General features: G+C 44.1%; 1 protein-coding gene across 1 annotated transcript in view; it reads left to right on the plus strand.

Annotated features, from left to right (window-relative positions):
- LOC143766020 (alpha-N-acetylgalactosaminide alpha-2,6-sialyltransferase 2-like) overlaps positions 1-14,923 on the plus strand; it is a 143,433-nt gene that overhangs the window by 63,288 nt on the left and 65,222 nt on the right. The window contains exon 7 of the mRNA XM_077253350.1: positions 295-378. Coding sequence (XP_077109465.1) covers positions 295-378 — 84 coding nt within the window. The remainder of the gene's footprint in view (positions 1-294; positions 379-14,923) is intronic.

Raw genomic sequence — 14,923 nt, forward strand, 5'->3', positions numbered from 1 at the left:
GTATCTAGTTATTGTGTTTTCTGTCACACATGTGTTTTTACACAATTGATTGGTGTTTTTAAAAATTTATAATAGTTACCTACACAAACAGATATCCTCAGATAGCCAAATCTAAAAAAAAAACCACTCCAACTTCCAAAAATATTAAGCATTGATATTTATGAGTCTTTTGGGTTGATTGAGAACACAGTTGTTGATCAATAATAAAAATAATCCTCTAAAATACAACCTGCCTAATAATTCTACACACAGTGTATAGCCATAGTTTAACCACCGTCTTCTTTATGTCCATAGCCCTGCCAAATATTTTGGGAAGAACCTGACAACAGAACATTTTAAGATCCTGCACCCTGACTTTATGCGTTACTTAAGAAACAGGTGGGTTCCTTACCTTCACTGGCTATAAATACAGCTCTGGCAAAAATGAACAGACCACCACATTAAAACCCTGTCATGGGCAGCCCAATCTCCAGACCTGAACCCCATTGACAACCTCTGGAATGTAATCAAGAGGATGATGGATAGTCACAAGCCATCAAACAAAGAAGAACTGCTTAAATTGTTGCACCAGAACCAGTGTGAAAGACTGGTGGAAAGCATGCCAAGACACATGAAAGCTGTGATTAAAAATCATGGTTATTCCACAAAATGTTGATTTCTGAACTCTTCCTCAGTTAAAACATTAGTATTATTGTTTCTAAACGATTATGAACTTGTTTTCTTTGCATTATTTGAGGTCTGAAAGCACTGTTGTTTTAATTAATTTTGACCATTTTTCTTTTTCAGAAAAAAAAATACAAAATTTATTGCTTGGAAATTCGGAGACATGTTGTTAGAAGTTTATAGAATAAAAGAACAATTTAATTTTACTCTAAATATACCTTTAGGCTATGTGCACACGATCTGGATTTGCTGCAGATCCGCAGCGGATTTTTCCACGCAAAAACGCTGCAGATCCGCACTGTGATGTACAGTACAATGTAAATCAATGGGTAAAAAAAAAGTTGTGCAGATGGTGCGGAAAAATCAGTGCGGAATTGCTGCGGATTTAAAAGAAGTGCATGTCACTTCTTTTGTGCGGATCTGCAGCGTTTCTGCACCCCTCCATGATAGAAATCCGCAGTGGCAAAAACTGCAGAAAACCCGCACAGAATCCACGGCAAATCCGCACAAAATCCTCATAAAAACCATGGCAAATCCGCACCTGCGGATTCTGCCAGGAGATGCGGATTTTGTGCAGAAAATTCTGCACCACATTTCCTACGTGTGCACATAGCCATAAAGAGAAAAATAAGACAATCTGAACATTTTGCAGTGGTCTCTTAATTTTTGCCAGAGCCGTATATGCATAAATGTGAATATAAGTATAGGGGGGTGGAAGGTATTTGATACACTGCCGGTTTTGCAAGTTTTCCTACCTACAAAAAATGGAAAGGTCTGTAATTTTTATCGCAGGTACACTTCAACTGTGAGAGACAAAAACTTTTTAAAAAATCACATTGTATGATTTTTACATCATTAGTTTGCATTTTATTGCATTAAATAAGTATTTGATACAATAGGAAAACAGAACTTAATATTTGGTACAGAAATCTTTGTTTGCAATTACAGAGATCAGATATTTCCTGTAGTTCTTGACCAAGTTTGCACACACATCAGGACCTTGAAATGCTTATTACAGAGCCACTGCTTAGTTGCCCTGTGTGTTTCGGGTCATTGTCATGGCGGAAGACCCAGCCACGACCATCTTCAATGCGCTTACTGAGGGAAGGAGGTTGTTGGCCAAAATCTCACCATACATTACCCCATCCATCCTCCCTTCAATCTGGTGCCGTTGCCCTATCCCCTTTGCAGAAAAGCACCCCCCAAAGTATGCAGTTCCCCCCATGCTTCAAAGTTGAGACAGTGTTCTTGTGGTTGTACTCATCCTTCTTCTTCCTCCAAACAAGGTGAGTGGAGTTGATACCAAAAGGTTCTATTTTGGTCTCATCTGACCACATGACCTTGTCCCATGTCTCCTCTGGATCATCCAAATGGTCATTGGCGAACTTCAAATGGGCCTGGACATGTGCTGGAGTGAACATGGGGACCTTGTGTGCCATGCAGGATTTTAATCCATGAAAGCGTAGTGTGTTACTAATGGTAATGTTTGATACTGTAGTTTCAGCTCTCTTCAGGTCATTGACCAGGTACTCACATGTAGCTCTGGGCTGATTCCTGATCTTTCTCAGAATCATTCTTACCCCACGAGGCGAGATCTTGCATGGAGCACCAGACTAAGCAAGATTGACAATCATCTTGTGTTTCTTCCATTTTCTAATAAATGTGCCAACAGTTGTTGCCTTCTCACCAAGCTGCTTCTCTATTGTCCTGTAGCCCATCCCAGCCTTGTACAGGTCTACAATTTTGTCCCTGGTGTCCTTAGACAGCTTTTTGGTCTTGGCCATGGTAGAGAGGTTGGAGTGTGATTAGAGTGTGTGGACAGGTGTCTTTTATACAGATAACAAATTCAAAAAGTTGCAATTAATACAGGTAATGAGTGCAGAGTAGGAGGGCTTCTTAATGAAAAATTAACAGGTCTGTGAGAGCCAGATTTCTTGCTGGTTGGTAGATGATCAAATACTTAATTAAGTTGCATTTTGTTACATGACATATTTAGAAATCATACAATGTGATTTATATACATGCATACATACATACAGTGGGTATGGAAAGTATTCAGACCCCTTTAAATTTTTCACTCTTTGTTTCATTTCAGCCATTTGGTAAATTTCACATTAATGTACACTCTGCAACTTATCTTGACTGAAAAAAACAGAAATGTAGAAATTTTTGCAAATTTATTAAAGAAGAAAAACTAAAATATCACATGGTTATAAGTATTCAGACTTTTTGCTTAGACACTAATATTTAACCCCTTTCTGGCATTGGATGTACTATTTTGTCCATGTGACCTGGGACTTAATACCCATGGACGGAATAGTATGTCCAATGTGATCAGTAGCGCTCCCGGGGGTAAATTCAAAAAAGTTGACACCAGTTACTAAGTGCCAGGAGCAGGCACGGACTGCTCCCGGCAATTTGAACCCGGGAGCGAGTTTGATCGCAGTGTACCGCATGCTGTTGGGTTCCGATCGCTCCCATGGTAACCCGATGTCATCATGATGACATCTGGGTTACCAGAGCTGAGAGACTTCCTGTGATGCGCAGTGCATGTCAGGAAGTCTTTAAGGTCAGTGTGCAGTGATTGCAGCACTGACAGCTGCTATAGCATGCAGATCTGCATGCTATAGAAGCGATCAGCTTGCACATAATGAGTGTCCCATAGTGATCCACAGTGTGTGTCTCGAACCATGTCCACTGCAGTCTCCCATTCTCCTCCAGCCACAGTGGAACCTGCTCAGCAGAGACAGCGATCCCAGCATCTGGCTCAAGCTGATACAGTGCGCTTAGGCATTGCTACCTTTCCAGGCTCTGCCTTTGTAGCCAGCATTGTTCAGCAGCGAGCAGGCATTTCAGGGACTATGTCTTGCTTTTCCCACACTGAGCATGCCCAAGGGAAGACCTCCCATTGGAGGTTGGGGGTCACATGCTCGGGTCCTGTTGCAGCTCCTATTGGACCATCAGGAGGGTCCTGGAGCTCTACTGCTATAAAGGGTTCAATATTACAGTCATGAAGCACCAATATACTCTGTATATATGAGTGGTAAGTACCAACTCTCTCTAGGCACTCCTCGGGTGCCCTTCTGGGACTACTCCAAACCAATACATAGACAAGAAAACGGAGGAAAAAAGTCCACTTCAACATATTTAGAAAACAATATACAAAAGATTTATTAAGTAATCAATACAAATACAAATATGTAAAATACAAAAACATGGGTGTATTGTTAATACCGCCATATAGCAGAAGACACATAGGAGGAAATGCGGCAATGACCAAGTCAGGGGGGGAGTTCACATATACACCTTTTGGGTGGCAGCGTCAGCTCAGAAAGTAAAGAGAATGTATGACCAAATACAATCACTACGTCTAAATCACATGGCACAGGTAGCCCAAAGTACAAAGATCATATCTTCATAAGCACATATAGTTGCTGCTTACCCATTATGGATCAGGTGTGTTCTCCCCACCTCACTCGGGGGGACCGAGTGAGGTGGGGAGAACACACCTGATCCATAATGGGTAAGCAGCAACTATATGTGCTTATGAAGATATGATCTTTGTACTTTGGGCTACCTGTGCCATGTGATTTAGACGTAGTGATTGTATTTGGTCATACATTCTCTTTACTTTCTGAGCTGACGCTGCCACCCAAAAGGTGTATATGTGAACTCCCCCCCTGACTTGGTCATTGCCGCATTTCCTCCTATGTGTCTTCTGCTATATGGCGGTATTAACAATACACCCATGTTTTTGTATTTTACATATTTGTATTTGTATTGATTACTTAATAAATCTTTTGTATATTGTTTTCTAAATATGTTGAAGTGGACTTTTTTCCTCCGTTTTCTTGTCTATGCTATAAAGGGTTCGCATGGCCGCTTGGCCATGCGCTCGTGTAAACTTATTAACTTGTGTGTGGATGAATGCCTGTTGATGGATGAAAGCTCCGAATCATTCCCATCCCTAGTGTTGTTGCCTGCTTGCGAATGGTAGGGCTACCTAGCGCCCGACAGTGCTATCCTGCACAACTGCACAAGTTGCTGAATTCAGTTAGCAGCGACCGCCAGAGTGGCGGCGTGCGCAGATAGTGCGCTTTCCTGGCCCTGTTTAGGTTGGTTAGTGGTGTTCGCCAGAGCGGCGCTGCATGCACTCCTGTGTGGTAAATATTTAACTTTAGTTTCCCTGGCACCGCAGTAGCAGTGTTAAGCGCAAGAGATCTAGAGGGACTCGTAGGCTGCCGTCACACTAGCAGTATTTGGTCAGTATTTTACATCAGTTTTTGTAAGCCAAAACCAGGAGTGGAACAATTAGAGGAAAAGTATACTAGGAACATATGCACCACTTCTGCATTTATCACCCACTTCTGGTTTGGCTTACAAATACTGATGTAAAATACTGACCAAATACTGCTAGTGTGACGGCAGCCTTACCCTGAGTCTTGGGGCAGAGTTCTATGTCACCTTGCTTGCGCTCTCTATGCGATATCACGGCCCTGTGACGCAACAGAATTCGCTTCCTTCATACTGGGTGAAGCTAACCCGTGTGTGTACTCAGATTATATCACCATATAGTCCGTCATTACCAAGCAGCAGGTGTCTTAGCTGCACGGTGGACCCCGGACTGCGAACGCACCTTATATCATCTCCAATTATTATTTGGTGCTTTCCGTCAGTCCTAACACAGTGTAAAAGTAAGAATAGATTAAAAAGAATAAATAAATAATTATAAAGATATATTAAAAAAAAAAAATCAATACTTATTCTATCACTAAATACATTTTTGAATTTAAAAAAATCTAAACAATAAAAGTACACATATTTAGCATTGCCGCGTCCATAACGACCGACCTATAAAACTGTCCCACTAGTTAACCCTTTAGTGAACACCATTAAAAAAAAAGAAAAAGCCAAAAAACAATGCTCTATCATCATACCACCAAATCAAAAAGACGGATATAAATAAACATGGTACCGCTGAAAACGTAATCTTGTCCCGCAAAGGGCTCCTTCTCACTTGTGAGCAATTCGGATGAATCTCGCATGTTTAAAACCTGGCTCTGCACCTGGCACTCAGATCGGAGCGTGCGGCTGCATAGCAATACATGCAGCCGCATGCTCCGCTCCTCTGTGCCATGTGCAGTGCCGGGGTATTGCCATGCGAAACTCATCCGAGTCTCACGCAAGTGAGAAGGAGCCCAAAAAATAAGCCCCCATACAGCTCCATCACCAGAAATATAAAAAAGTTATAGCTCTCACAATAAAGCGATGCAAAAATAATTCTTTGTTATATAAAATAGTTTTTATTGTATAATAGCGCCAAAACATAAAAAAATATATAAATGAGGTATCATTGTCATCGTACTGACCCGAAGAATAAAACTGGTTTATCAATTTTACCACATGCTGAACGGTATAAACGCCCCCCACAAAAGAAATTCATGAATTGCTGTTTTTTGTTCATTCTGCCTCACAAAAATCGGAATAAAAAGCGATCAAAAAATGTCATGTGCCCAAAAATGGCACCAATAAAAACGATAACTCGTCTCGCAAAAAACAAGACCTCACATGACTCTGTGGGCCAAAATATGGAAAAATTATAGCTCTCAAAATGTGATGCAAAACTATTTTTTGCTATAAAAAGTGTCTTTTAGTGTGTGACAGCTGTCAAACATAAAAACCTGCTATAAAAACCCGCTATAAATTGTAAATCAAACCCCCCTTTATCACCCCCTTAGTTAGGGAAAAATAATAAAATTAAAAAAAGTATTGATTTGCATTTTCCCATTAGGGTTATGGTTAGGGTTTTGTCATGATCTCAATGGCAAGAGATCATAGCATCAGCATATATAGGAACTAGCTCTTGGAAGATGGAAACTGAGCTGACCATGAACTAAACCTAACGCACAACTAGCAGTGGCCGGGTAGCATGCCTACGTTGATTCTAGATGCCCAGCACCAGCCGGAGGACTAAATAAAGCTAGCAGAGGAAAATATTAGTCCTAGCTCACCTCTAGAGAAATACCCCGAAAGGAGACAGAGGCCCCCCACATGTATTGGCGGTGAATCAAGATGAAATAACAAACGTAGTATGAAAATAGGTTTAGCAAATTTGAGGTCCACTTACTACATAGCAGAAGACAGAAAGGACACTTTCATGGTCAGCTAAAAACCCTATCAAAACACCATCCAGAAATTACTTTAAAACTCTGGCATTAACTCATAACACCAGAGTGGCAATTCCTGTTCACAAGAGCTTTCCAGACACAGTAACGAAACTACAGCTGTGAACTGGAACAAAAATGCAAAAACAAACATGGACAAGAGTCCAACTTATCTAGTAGTTGTCTAGGAGCAGGAACAAGCACAGAGAGGCTTCTGATAACATTGTTGACCGGCAAGCAACTAACAGAGCAGCAAGGTTATATAGCGACTCCCACATCTTGATGGGAACAGGTGAACAGAGAAGATGAAGACACCAGTTCAATTCCACCAGTAGCCACCGGGGGAGCCCAGAATCCAAATTCACAACAGTACCCCCCCCTCAAGGAGGGGGCACCGAACCCTCACCAGAACCACCAGGGCGATCAGGATGGGCCCTATGAAAGGCACGAACCAGATCAGAGGCATGAACATCAGATGCATTCACCCAAGAATTATCCTCCTGGCCGTATCCCTTCCACTTGACCAGATACTGGAGTCTCCGTCTGGAAACACGAGAGTCTAAGATTTTCTCCACAACGTACTCCAACTCACCCTCAACCAACACCGGAGCAGGAGGCTCAACGGAAGGCACAACCGGTACCTCATACCTGCGCAATAATGACCGATGAAAAACGTTATGAATAGAAAAGGATGCAGGGAGGTCCAAACGGAAGGAAACAGGGTTAAGAATCTCCAATATCTTATACGGGCCGATGAACCGAGGCTTAAACTTAGGAGAAGAGACCCTCATAGGGACAAAACGAGAAGACAACCACACCAAGTCCCCAACACGAAGACGAGGACCAACACGACGACGGCGGTTAGCAAAAAGCTGAGTCTTCTCCTGGGACAACCTCAAATTGTCCACCACCTGCCCCCAGATCTGATGCAATCTCTCCACCACAGCATCCACTCCAGGACAATCCGAAGATTCCACCTGACCAGAGGAAAATCGAGGATGAAACCCCGAATTACAGAAAAACGGGGACACCAAAGTGGCAGAGCTGGCCCGATTATTGAGAGCGAACTCCGCCAATGGCAAAAAAGCAACCCAATCATCCTGGTCAGCAGACACAAAACACCTCAGATATGTCTCCAGGGTCTGATTAATCCGCTCAGTCTGGCCATTCGTCTGAGGATGGAAAGCGGACGAAAAAGATAAATCTATGCCCATCCTAGCACAGAATGCCCGCCAAAATCTAGACACGAATTGGGTCCCTCTGTCAGAAACGATATTCTCAGGAATACCATGCAAACGAACAACATTTTGAAAAAACAGAGGAACCAACTCGGAAGAAGAAGGCAACTTGGGCAGAGGAACCAAATGGACCATCTTAGAGAAACGGTCACACACCACCCAGATGACAGACATCTTCTGAGAAACAGGCAGATCTGAAATAAAATCCATCGAGATGTGCGTCCAAGGCCTCTTAGGAATAGGCAAGGGCAACAACAATCCACTAGCCCGAGAACAACAAGGCTTGGCCCGAGCACAAACGTCACAAGACTGCACAAAGCCTCGCACATCTCGTGACAGGGAAGGCCACCAGAAGGACCTTGCCACCAAATCCCTGGTACCAAAAATGCCAGGATGACCTGCCAACGCAGAAGAATGAACCTCAGAGATGACTCTACTGGTCCAATCATCAGGAACAAACAGTTTATCAGGTGGGCAACGATCAGGTCTATCCGCCTGAAACTCCTGCAAGGCCCGCCGCAGGTCTGGAGAAACGGCTGACAATACCACTCCATCCTTAAGGATACCTGTGGGCTCAGAGTTACCAGGCGAGTCAGGCTCAAAACTCCTAGAAAGGGCATCCGCCTTAACATTCTTAGAACCCGGTAGGTATGACACCACAAAATTAAACCGAGAGAAAAATAATGACCAGCGCGCCTGTCTAGGATTCAGGCGCTTGGCGGTCTCAAGATAAATCAAATTTTTGTGGTCAGTCAATACCACCACCTGATGTCTGGCCCCCTCAAGCCAATGGCGCCACTCCTCAAAAGCCCACTTCATGGCCAAAAGCTCCCGATTCCCAACATCATAATTCCGCTCAGCGGGCGAAAATTTACGGGAAAAGAAGGCACAAGGCCTCATCACGGAGCAGTCAGAACTTTTCTGCGACAACACTGCCCCAGCTCCGATCTCAGAAGCGTCGACCTCAACCTGAAAAGGTAGAGCAACATCAGGCTGACGCAACACAGGGGCAGAGGAAAAACGGCGCTTAAGCTCCCGAAAGGCCTCCACAGCATCAGGGGACCAATCAGCAACATCAGCACCCTTCTTAGTCAAATCGGTCAATGGCTTAGCAATATCCGAAAAACCAGCAATAAATCGACGATAAAAGTTAGCAAAGCCCAAAAATTTCTGAAGACTCTTAAGAGAAGAGGGCTGCGTCCAATCACAAATAGCTTGAACCTTGACAGGATCCATTTCAATGGAAGAGGGGGAAAAAATATATCCCAAAAAGGAAATCCTCTGTACCCCAAAAACACACTTAGAACCCTTCACACACAAAGAATTAGACCGCAAAACCTGAAAAACCCTCCTGACTTGCTGGACATGAGAGTCCCAGTCATCCGAAAAAATCAGAATATCATCCAGATACACAATCATAAATTTATCCAAATAATCGCGAAAAATATCATGCATAAAGGACTGGAAAACTGACGGAGCATTTGAAAGACCAAAAGGCATCACTAAATACTCAAAGTGGCCCTCGGGCGTATTAAATGCGGTTTTCCACTCATCCCCCTGCCTGATTCGCACCAAATTATACGCCCCACGAAGGTCAATCTTAGAGAACCACTTGGCCCCCATTATGCGAGCAAACAAATCAGTCAGCAACGGCAATGGGTATTGATATTTAACAGTGATTTTATTCAAAAGCCGATAATCAATACATGGTCTCAAAGAGCCGTCTTTTTTTGACACAAAGAAAAAACCGGCTCCTAAGGGAGATGACGATGGACGAATATGTCCCTTTTCCAAGGACTCCTTTATATATTCACGCATAGCAGCATGTTCAGGCACAGACAGATTAAATAAACGACCCTTTGGGTATTTACTACCCGGGATTAAATCTATGGCACAATCGCACTCTCGGTGCGGAGGTAACGAACCAAGCTTGGATTCTTCAAAGACGTCACGATAGTCAGACAGGAACTCAGGAATTTCAGAGGGAATAGATGATGAAATGGAAACCACAGGTACATCCCCATGAGCCCCCTTACATCCCCAGCTCAACACAGACATAGCTTTCCAGTCGAGGACTGGGTTGTGAGATTGCAGCCAAGGCAATCCTAGCACCAAATCATCATGTAGATTATACAGCACCAGAAAGCGAATAATCTCCTGGTGATCCGGATTAATACGCATAGTTACTTGTGTCCAGTATTGTGGTTTATTATTAGCCAATGGGGTGGAGTCAATCCCCTTCAGAGGAATAGGAGTCTCCAAAGGCTCTAAATCATACCCACAGCGTTTGGCAAAGGACCAATCCATAAGACTCAAAGCGGCGCCAGAGTCGACATAGGCGTCCGTGGTAATAGATGACAAAGAGCAAATCAGGGTCACAGATAGAATAAACTTAGACGGTAAGGTGCAAATGGAAACAGATTTACCAAGCTTTTTAGTGCGCTTAGAGCATGCTGATATAACATGAGTAGAATCACCACAATAGAAACACAACCCATTTTTCCGTCTAAAATTCTGCCGCTCGCTTCGGGACAGAATTCTATCACACTGCATACTCTCTGGCGATTTCTCAGTGGACACCGCCAGATGGTGCACTGGTTTGCGCTCCCGCAAACGCCTATCGATCTGAATAGCCATTGTCATGGACTCATTCAGACCCGCAGGCACAGGGAACCCCACCATAACATCCTTAATGGCATCAGAGAGACCCTCTCTGAAAGTCGCCGCCAGGGCGCACTCATTCCACTGAGTAAGCATAGACCATTTACAGAATCTTTGGCAGTAAATTTCCGCTTCATCTTGCCCCTGAGATAGGGACATCAAAGTTTTTTCTGCCTGAAGCTCCAAATGAGGTTCGTCATAAAGCAACCCCAAGGCCAGAAAAAACGCATCCACATTGAGCAACGCAGGATCCCCTGGTGTCAATGAAAAAGCCCAGTCTTGAGGGTCACCCCGGAGCAAGGAAATCACAATCCTGACCTGCTGTGCAGGATCTCCGGCAGAGCGAGATTTCAGGGACAAAAATAATTTGCAATTATTTCGAAAATTCTGAAACCCAGATCTATTCCCCGAGAAAAATTCCGGCAAAGGAATTCTCGGCTCAGATACAGGTGCATGACAAACAAAATCTTGCAAATTTTGTACCTTCGTGGCGAGATTATTCAAACCTGCAGTTACACTCTGAAGATCCATTGCAAACAGGTGAACACAGAGCCATTCAAAGGAGAGAAAAAAAAAAAAAAAAATTTCAGCAGACTACTTATTTCTCTCCTTTCTCAGCCAAGGATTTTAACCCTTTAGTGGGCCGGTCAAACTGTCATGATCTCAATGGCAAGAGATCATAGCATCAGCATATATAGGAACTAGCTCTTGGAAGATGGAAACTGAGCTGACCATGAACTAAACCTAACGCACAACTAGCAGTGGCCGGGTAGCATGCCTACGTTGATTCTAGATGCCCAGCACCAGCCGGAGGACTAAATAAAGCTAGCAGAGGAAAATATTAGTCCTAGCTCACCTCTAGAGAAATACCCCGAAAGGAGACAGAGGCCCCCCACATGTATTGGCGGTGAATCAAGATGAAATAACAAACGTAGTATGAAAATAGGTTTAGCAAATTTGAGGTCCACTTACTACATAGCAGAAGACAGAAAGGACACTTTCATGGTCAGCTAAAAACCCTATCAAAACACCATCCAGAAATTACTTTAAAACTCTGGCATTAACTCATAACACCAGAGTGGCAATTCCTGTTCACAAGAGCTTTCCAGACACAGTAACGAAACTACAGCTGTGAACTGGAACAAAAATGCAAAAACAAACATGGACAAGAGTCCAACTTATCTAGTAGTTGTCTAGGAGCAGGAACAAGCACAGAGAGGCTTCTGATAACATTGTTGACCGGCAAGCAACTAACAGAGCAGCAAGGTTATATAGCGACTCCCACATCTTGATGGGAACAGGTGAACAGAGAAGATGAAGACACCAGTTCAATTCCACCAGTAGCCACCGGGGGAGCCCAGAATCCAAATTCACAACAGGGTTTGGGGCTAATGATAGGGTTAGGGTGGGGGCTAAAGTTGGGGTTAGGGTTTTAATTACGTTTACGGTTGGGATTAGAGTTATGGTTGGGATTTGGGTTAGGGGTGTGTCAGGGTTAGGGGTGTGGTTAGGGTTGGGTTTAGGGTTAGGGGTGTTTTGGGGTCAATTTTTCCTGTTACCCTTGTGAAAATATTTTGTGGGGAAAAATTATTTTTTATTTTCACGGCTCTGCCTTATAGACATTCTCACAACACATCTAGATAAGTTCCTTGGGGGGTCTAGTTTCCAAAATGGGGTCATTTGTGGGGGGTTTCTACAGTTTAGGCACATCAGTGGCTCTGCAAAGGCAACATGATGCCTGCAGACCATTCTATCAAAGTCTGCATTCCAAAACATCACTACTTCCCTTCCAAGCACTGCCATGTGCCCAAACGGTGGTTTCCCTCACATATGGGGTATCAGCATACTCAGGACAAATTTCACAACATCTTTTGGGGTCCAATTTCTCACGTTACCCTTGGGAAAATAAAAAATTGGGGGCTAAATATTTTTGTGGAAACAAAAATTTTTTTTATTTTCACTGCTCTGCGTAATAAACTTTATTGAAACAATTGGGCGTTCAAAGTGCTCACAACACATCTAGCTCAAAAGCTCTACCCAATACTGAGCAAAGGGTCTGAATACTTATGACCATGTGATATTTCAGTTTTTCCTTTTAACGGCGGCCGCTAAGGGTACTTAAACCACAGCGCCGTTAATTAACGGCGCTGTGGAAAAAGTGAATAGCGCCCCCCATAATCACATTTTCTCTGGGGTCTCGGTTGCCGGGGGTAGCCGAGACCCCAGAGAACATGATTCGGGGGTTTTTTACCGACCCCCGAGTTGCGATCGCCGGTAATTAACCGTTTACCGGCGGTCACAAAAAAAACCAAAAAACGCGATTTGCCATTTAATTTATCTGTCCTCCGATGTGATCGCACATCGGAGGACAGAGAAATGTGGTCCCCGATAGCCCCAGATAGCCCCCCAATACTCACCTACCTCCCCCGGTGCTCCTCGTGGCTCCCGATGGGCGCCGCCATCTTTTTCCGGGGAAATAATGGCGGGCGCATGCGCAGTGCGCCTGCCGCCCGGCACCCGGATGTTCTTTGGGGTCTCGGCTGCCGGGGGTAGCCGAGACCCCAAAGAACATGATCGGGGTCGGTTTTTACCGACCCCTGTTTTGCGATCGCCGGTAATTAACTGTTTACCGGCGACCGCAAAAAAAAAAACAAAAAAAAAAAACAACGATGTCATTTCTCTGTCCTCTGATGTGATCGCACATCAGAGGACAGAGAAATAGGGGGATTCGGGGACCCTGTTATACTTACCGGTGTCCCTGGGTCCTCCTGTGTCTTCTCCTGGCCTGTGGCTTCTTGCTCCGGTAAGAAAATGGCGGGCGCATGCGCAGTGCGCCCGCCATGATCTGCCGGCCGGCAGAAGAAAATTCTTCCTCTTTTTTTATTTTGGTCACTGTGAGATCCTATCACAGTGATCAAAATAAAAAAAAATAGTAAATAACCCCCCCCTTTATCACCCCCTTAGTAAGAAAAAAATAATAAAATAAAAAAAATGTATGAATTTCAATTTTCCAAATAGGGTTAGGGTAAGGGGTAGGGTTAGGGGTAGGGTTAGGGGTAGGGTTAGGGTTAGGGCTAGGGTTAGGGGTAGGGTTAGGGGTAGGGTTAGGGTTAGGGGTAGGGGTAGGGTTAGGATATGTGCACACATAGAATGGTTCTCTGCGGATTTTTCCGCAGCGGATTTGATAAATCCGCAGGACCAAAACGCTGCGTTTTTCCTGTGGATTTATCGCGGATGTACCACGGTTTTTGTGCGGATTCCACTGCGGTTTTACACCTGCGGTTTTCTATTATGGAGCAGGTGTAAAACCGCTGCGGAATCAGCAGAAAGAATTGACATGCTGCGGAATGTAAACCGCTGCGTTTCCGTGTGGTTTTTCCCGCAGCATGGGCACAGCGTTTAATGTTTCCCATAGGTTTACATTGTACTGTAAACTCATGGGAAACTGCTGCGGACCCACAGCTGTGGAAACGCTGCGGATCCGCAGCAAAATCTGCAACATGTGCACATAGCCTTAGGGTTAGGGTTAGGGCTTGGGTTAGGGTTAGAGCTAGGATTAGGGTTAGAGCTAGGGTTAGGGCTAGGGTTGGGGCTAAAGTTAGGGTTAGGGTTGGGGCTAGGTTTAGGGCTAAAGTTAGGGTTTGGGCTAAAGTTAGGGTTAGGGCTAGGGTTGGGGCTAAAGTTAGGGTTAGAGTTGGGATTAGGATTTGGATTAGGGTTGGCATTAGGGTTACATTTGGGATTAGGGTTAGGTTTGGGATTAGGGTTAAGGCTAGGGTTGGGATTAAGGATATGGGTGTATTGGGATTAGGGTTAGGTTTTGAGGTTAGGGTTGAGATTAGGATTAGGGGGGTGTTGGGTTTAGGGTTTTGATTAGGGTTATGGTTAGCTTTGGGATTAGGGTTAGGGGTGTTTTGGGGGTTAGGGTTGTGATTAGGATTATGGATCGGGTTGGGATTAGGGTTAGGGGTGTGTTGGGGTTAGGGTTGGAGTTAGAATTGGGGGGTTTCCACTGTTTAGGTACATCAGGGGGTCTCTAAACGCCACAGCCAATTTTGTGCTCAAAAAGTAAAATGGTGCTCCCTACATTCTGAGCTCTGCCGTGCGCCCAAACAGTGGTTTACCCCCACATATGGGGCATCAGCATACTCGGGATAAATTGTACAACAACTTTTGGGGTCCAATTTCTCCTGATAC

The sequence above is a fragment of the Ranitomeya variabilis genome, chromosome 4, assembly GCF_051348905.1.
Source record: "Ranitomeya variabilis isolate aRanVar5 chromosome 4, aRanVar5.hap1, whole genome shotgun sequence".
In the NCBI taxonomy this organism is placed as follows: Eukaryota; Metazoa; Chordata; class Amphibia; order Anura; family Dendrobatidae; genus Ranitomeya; species Ranitomeya variabilis.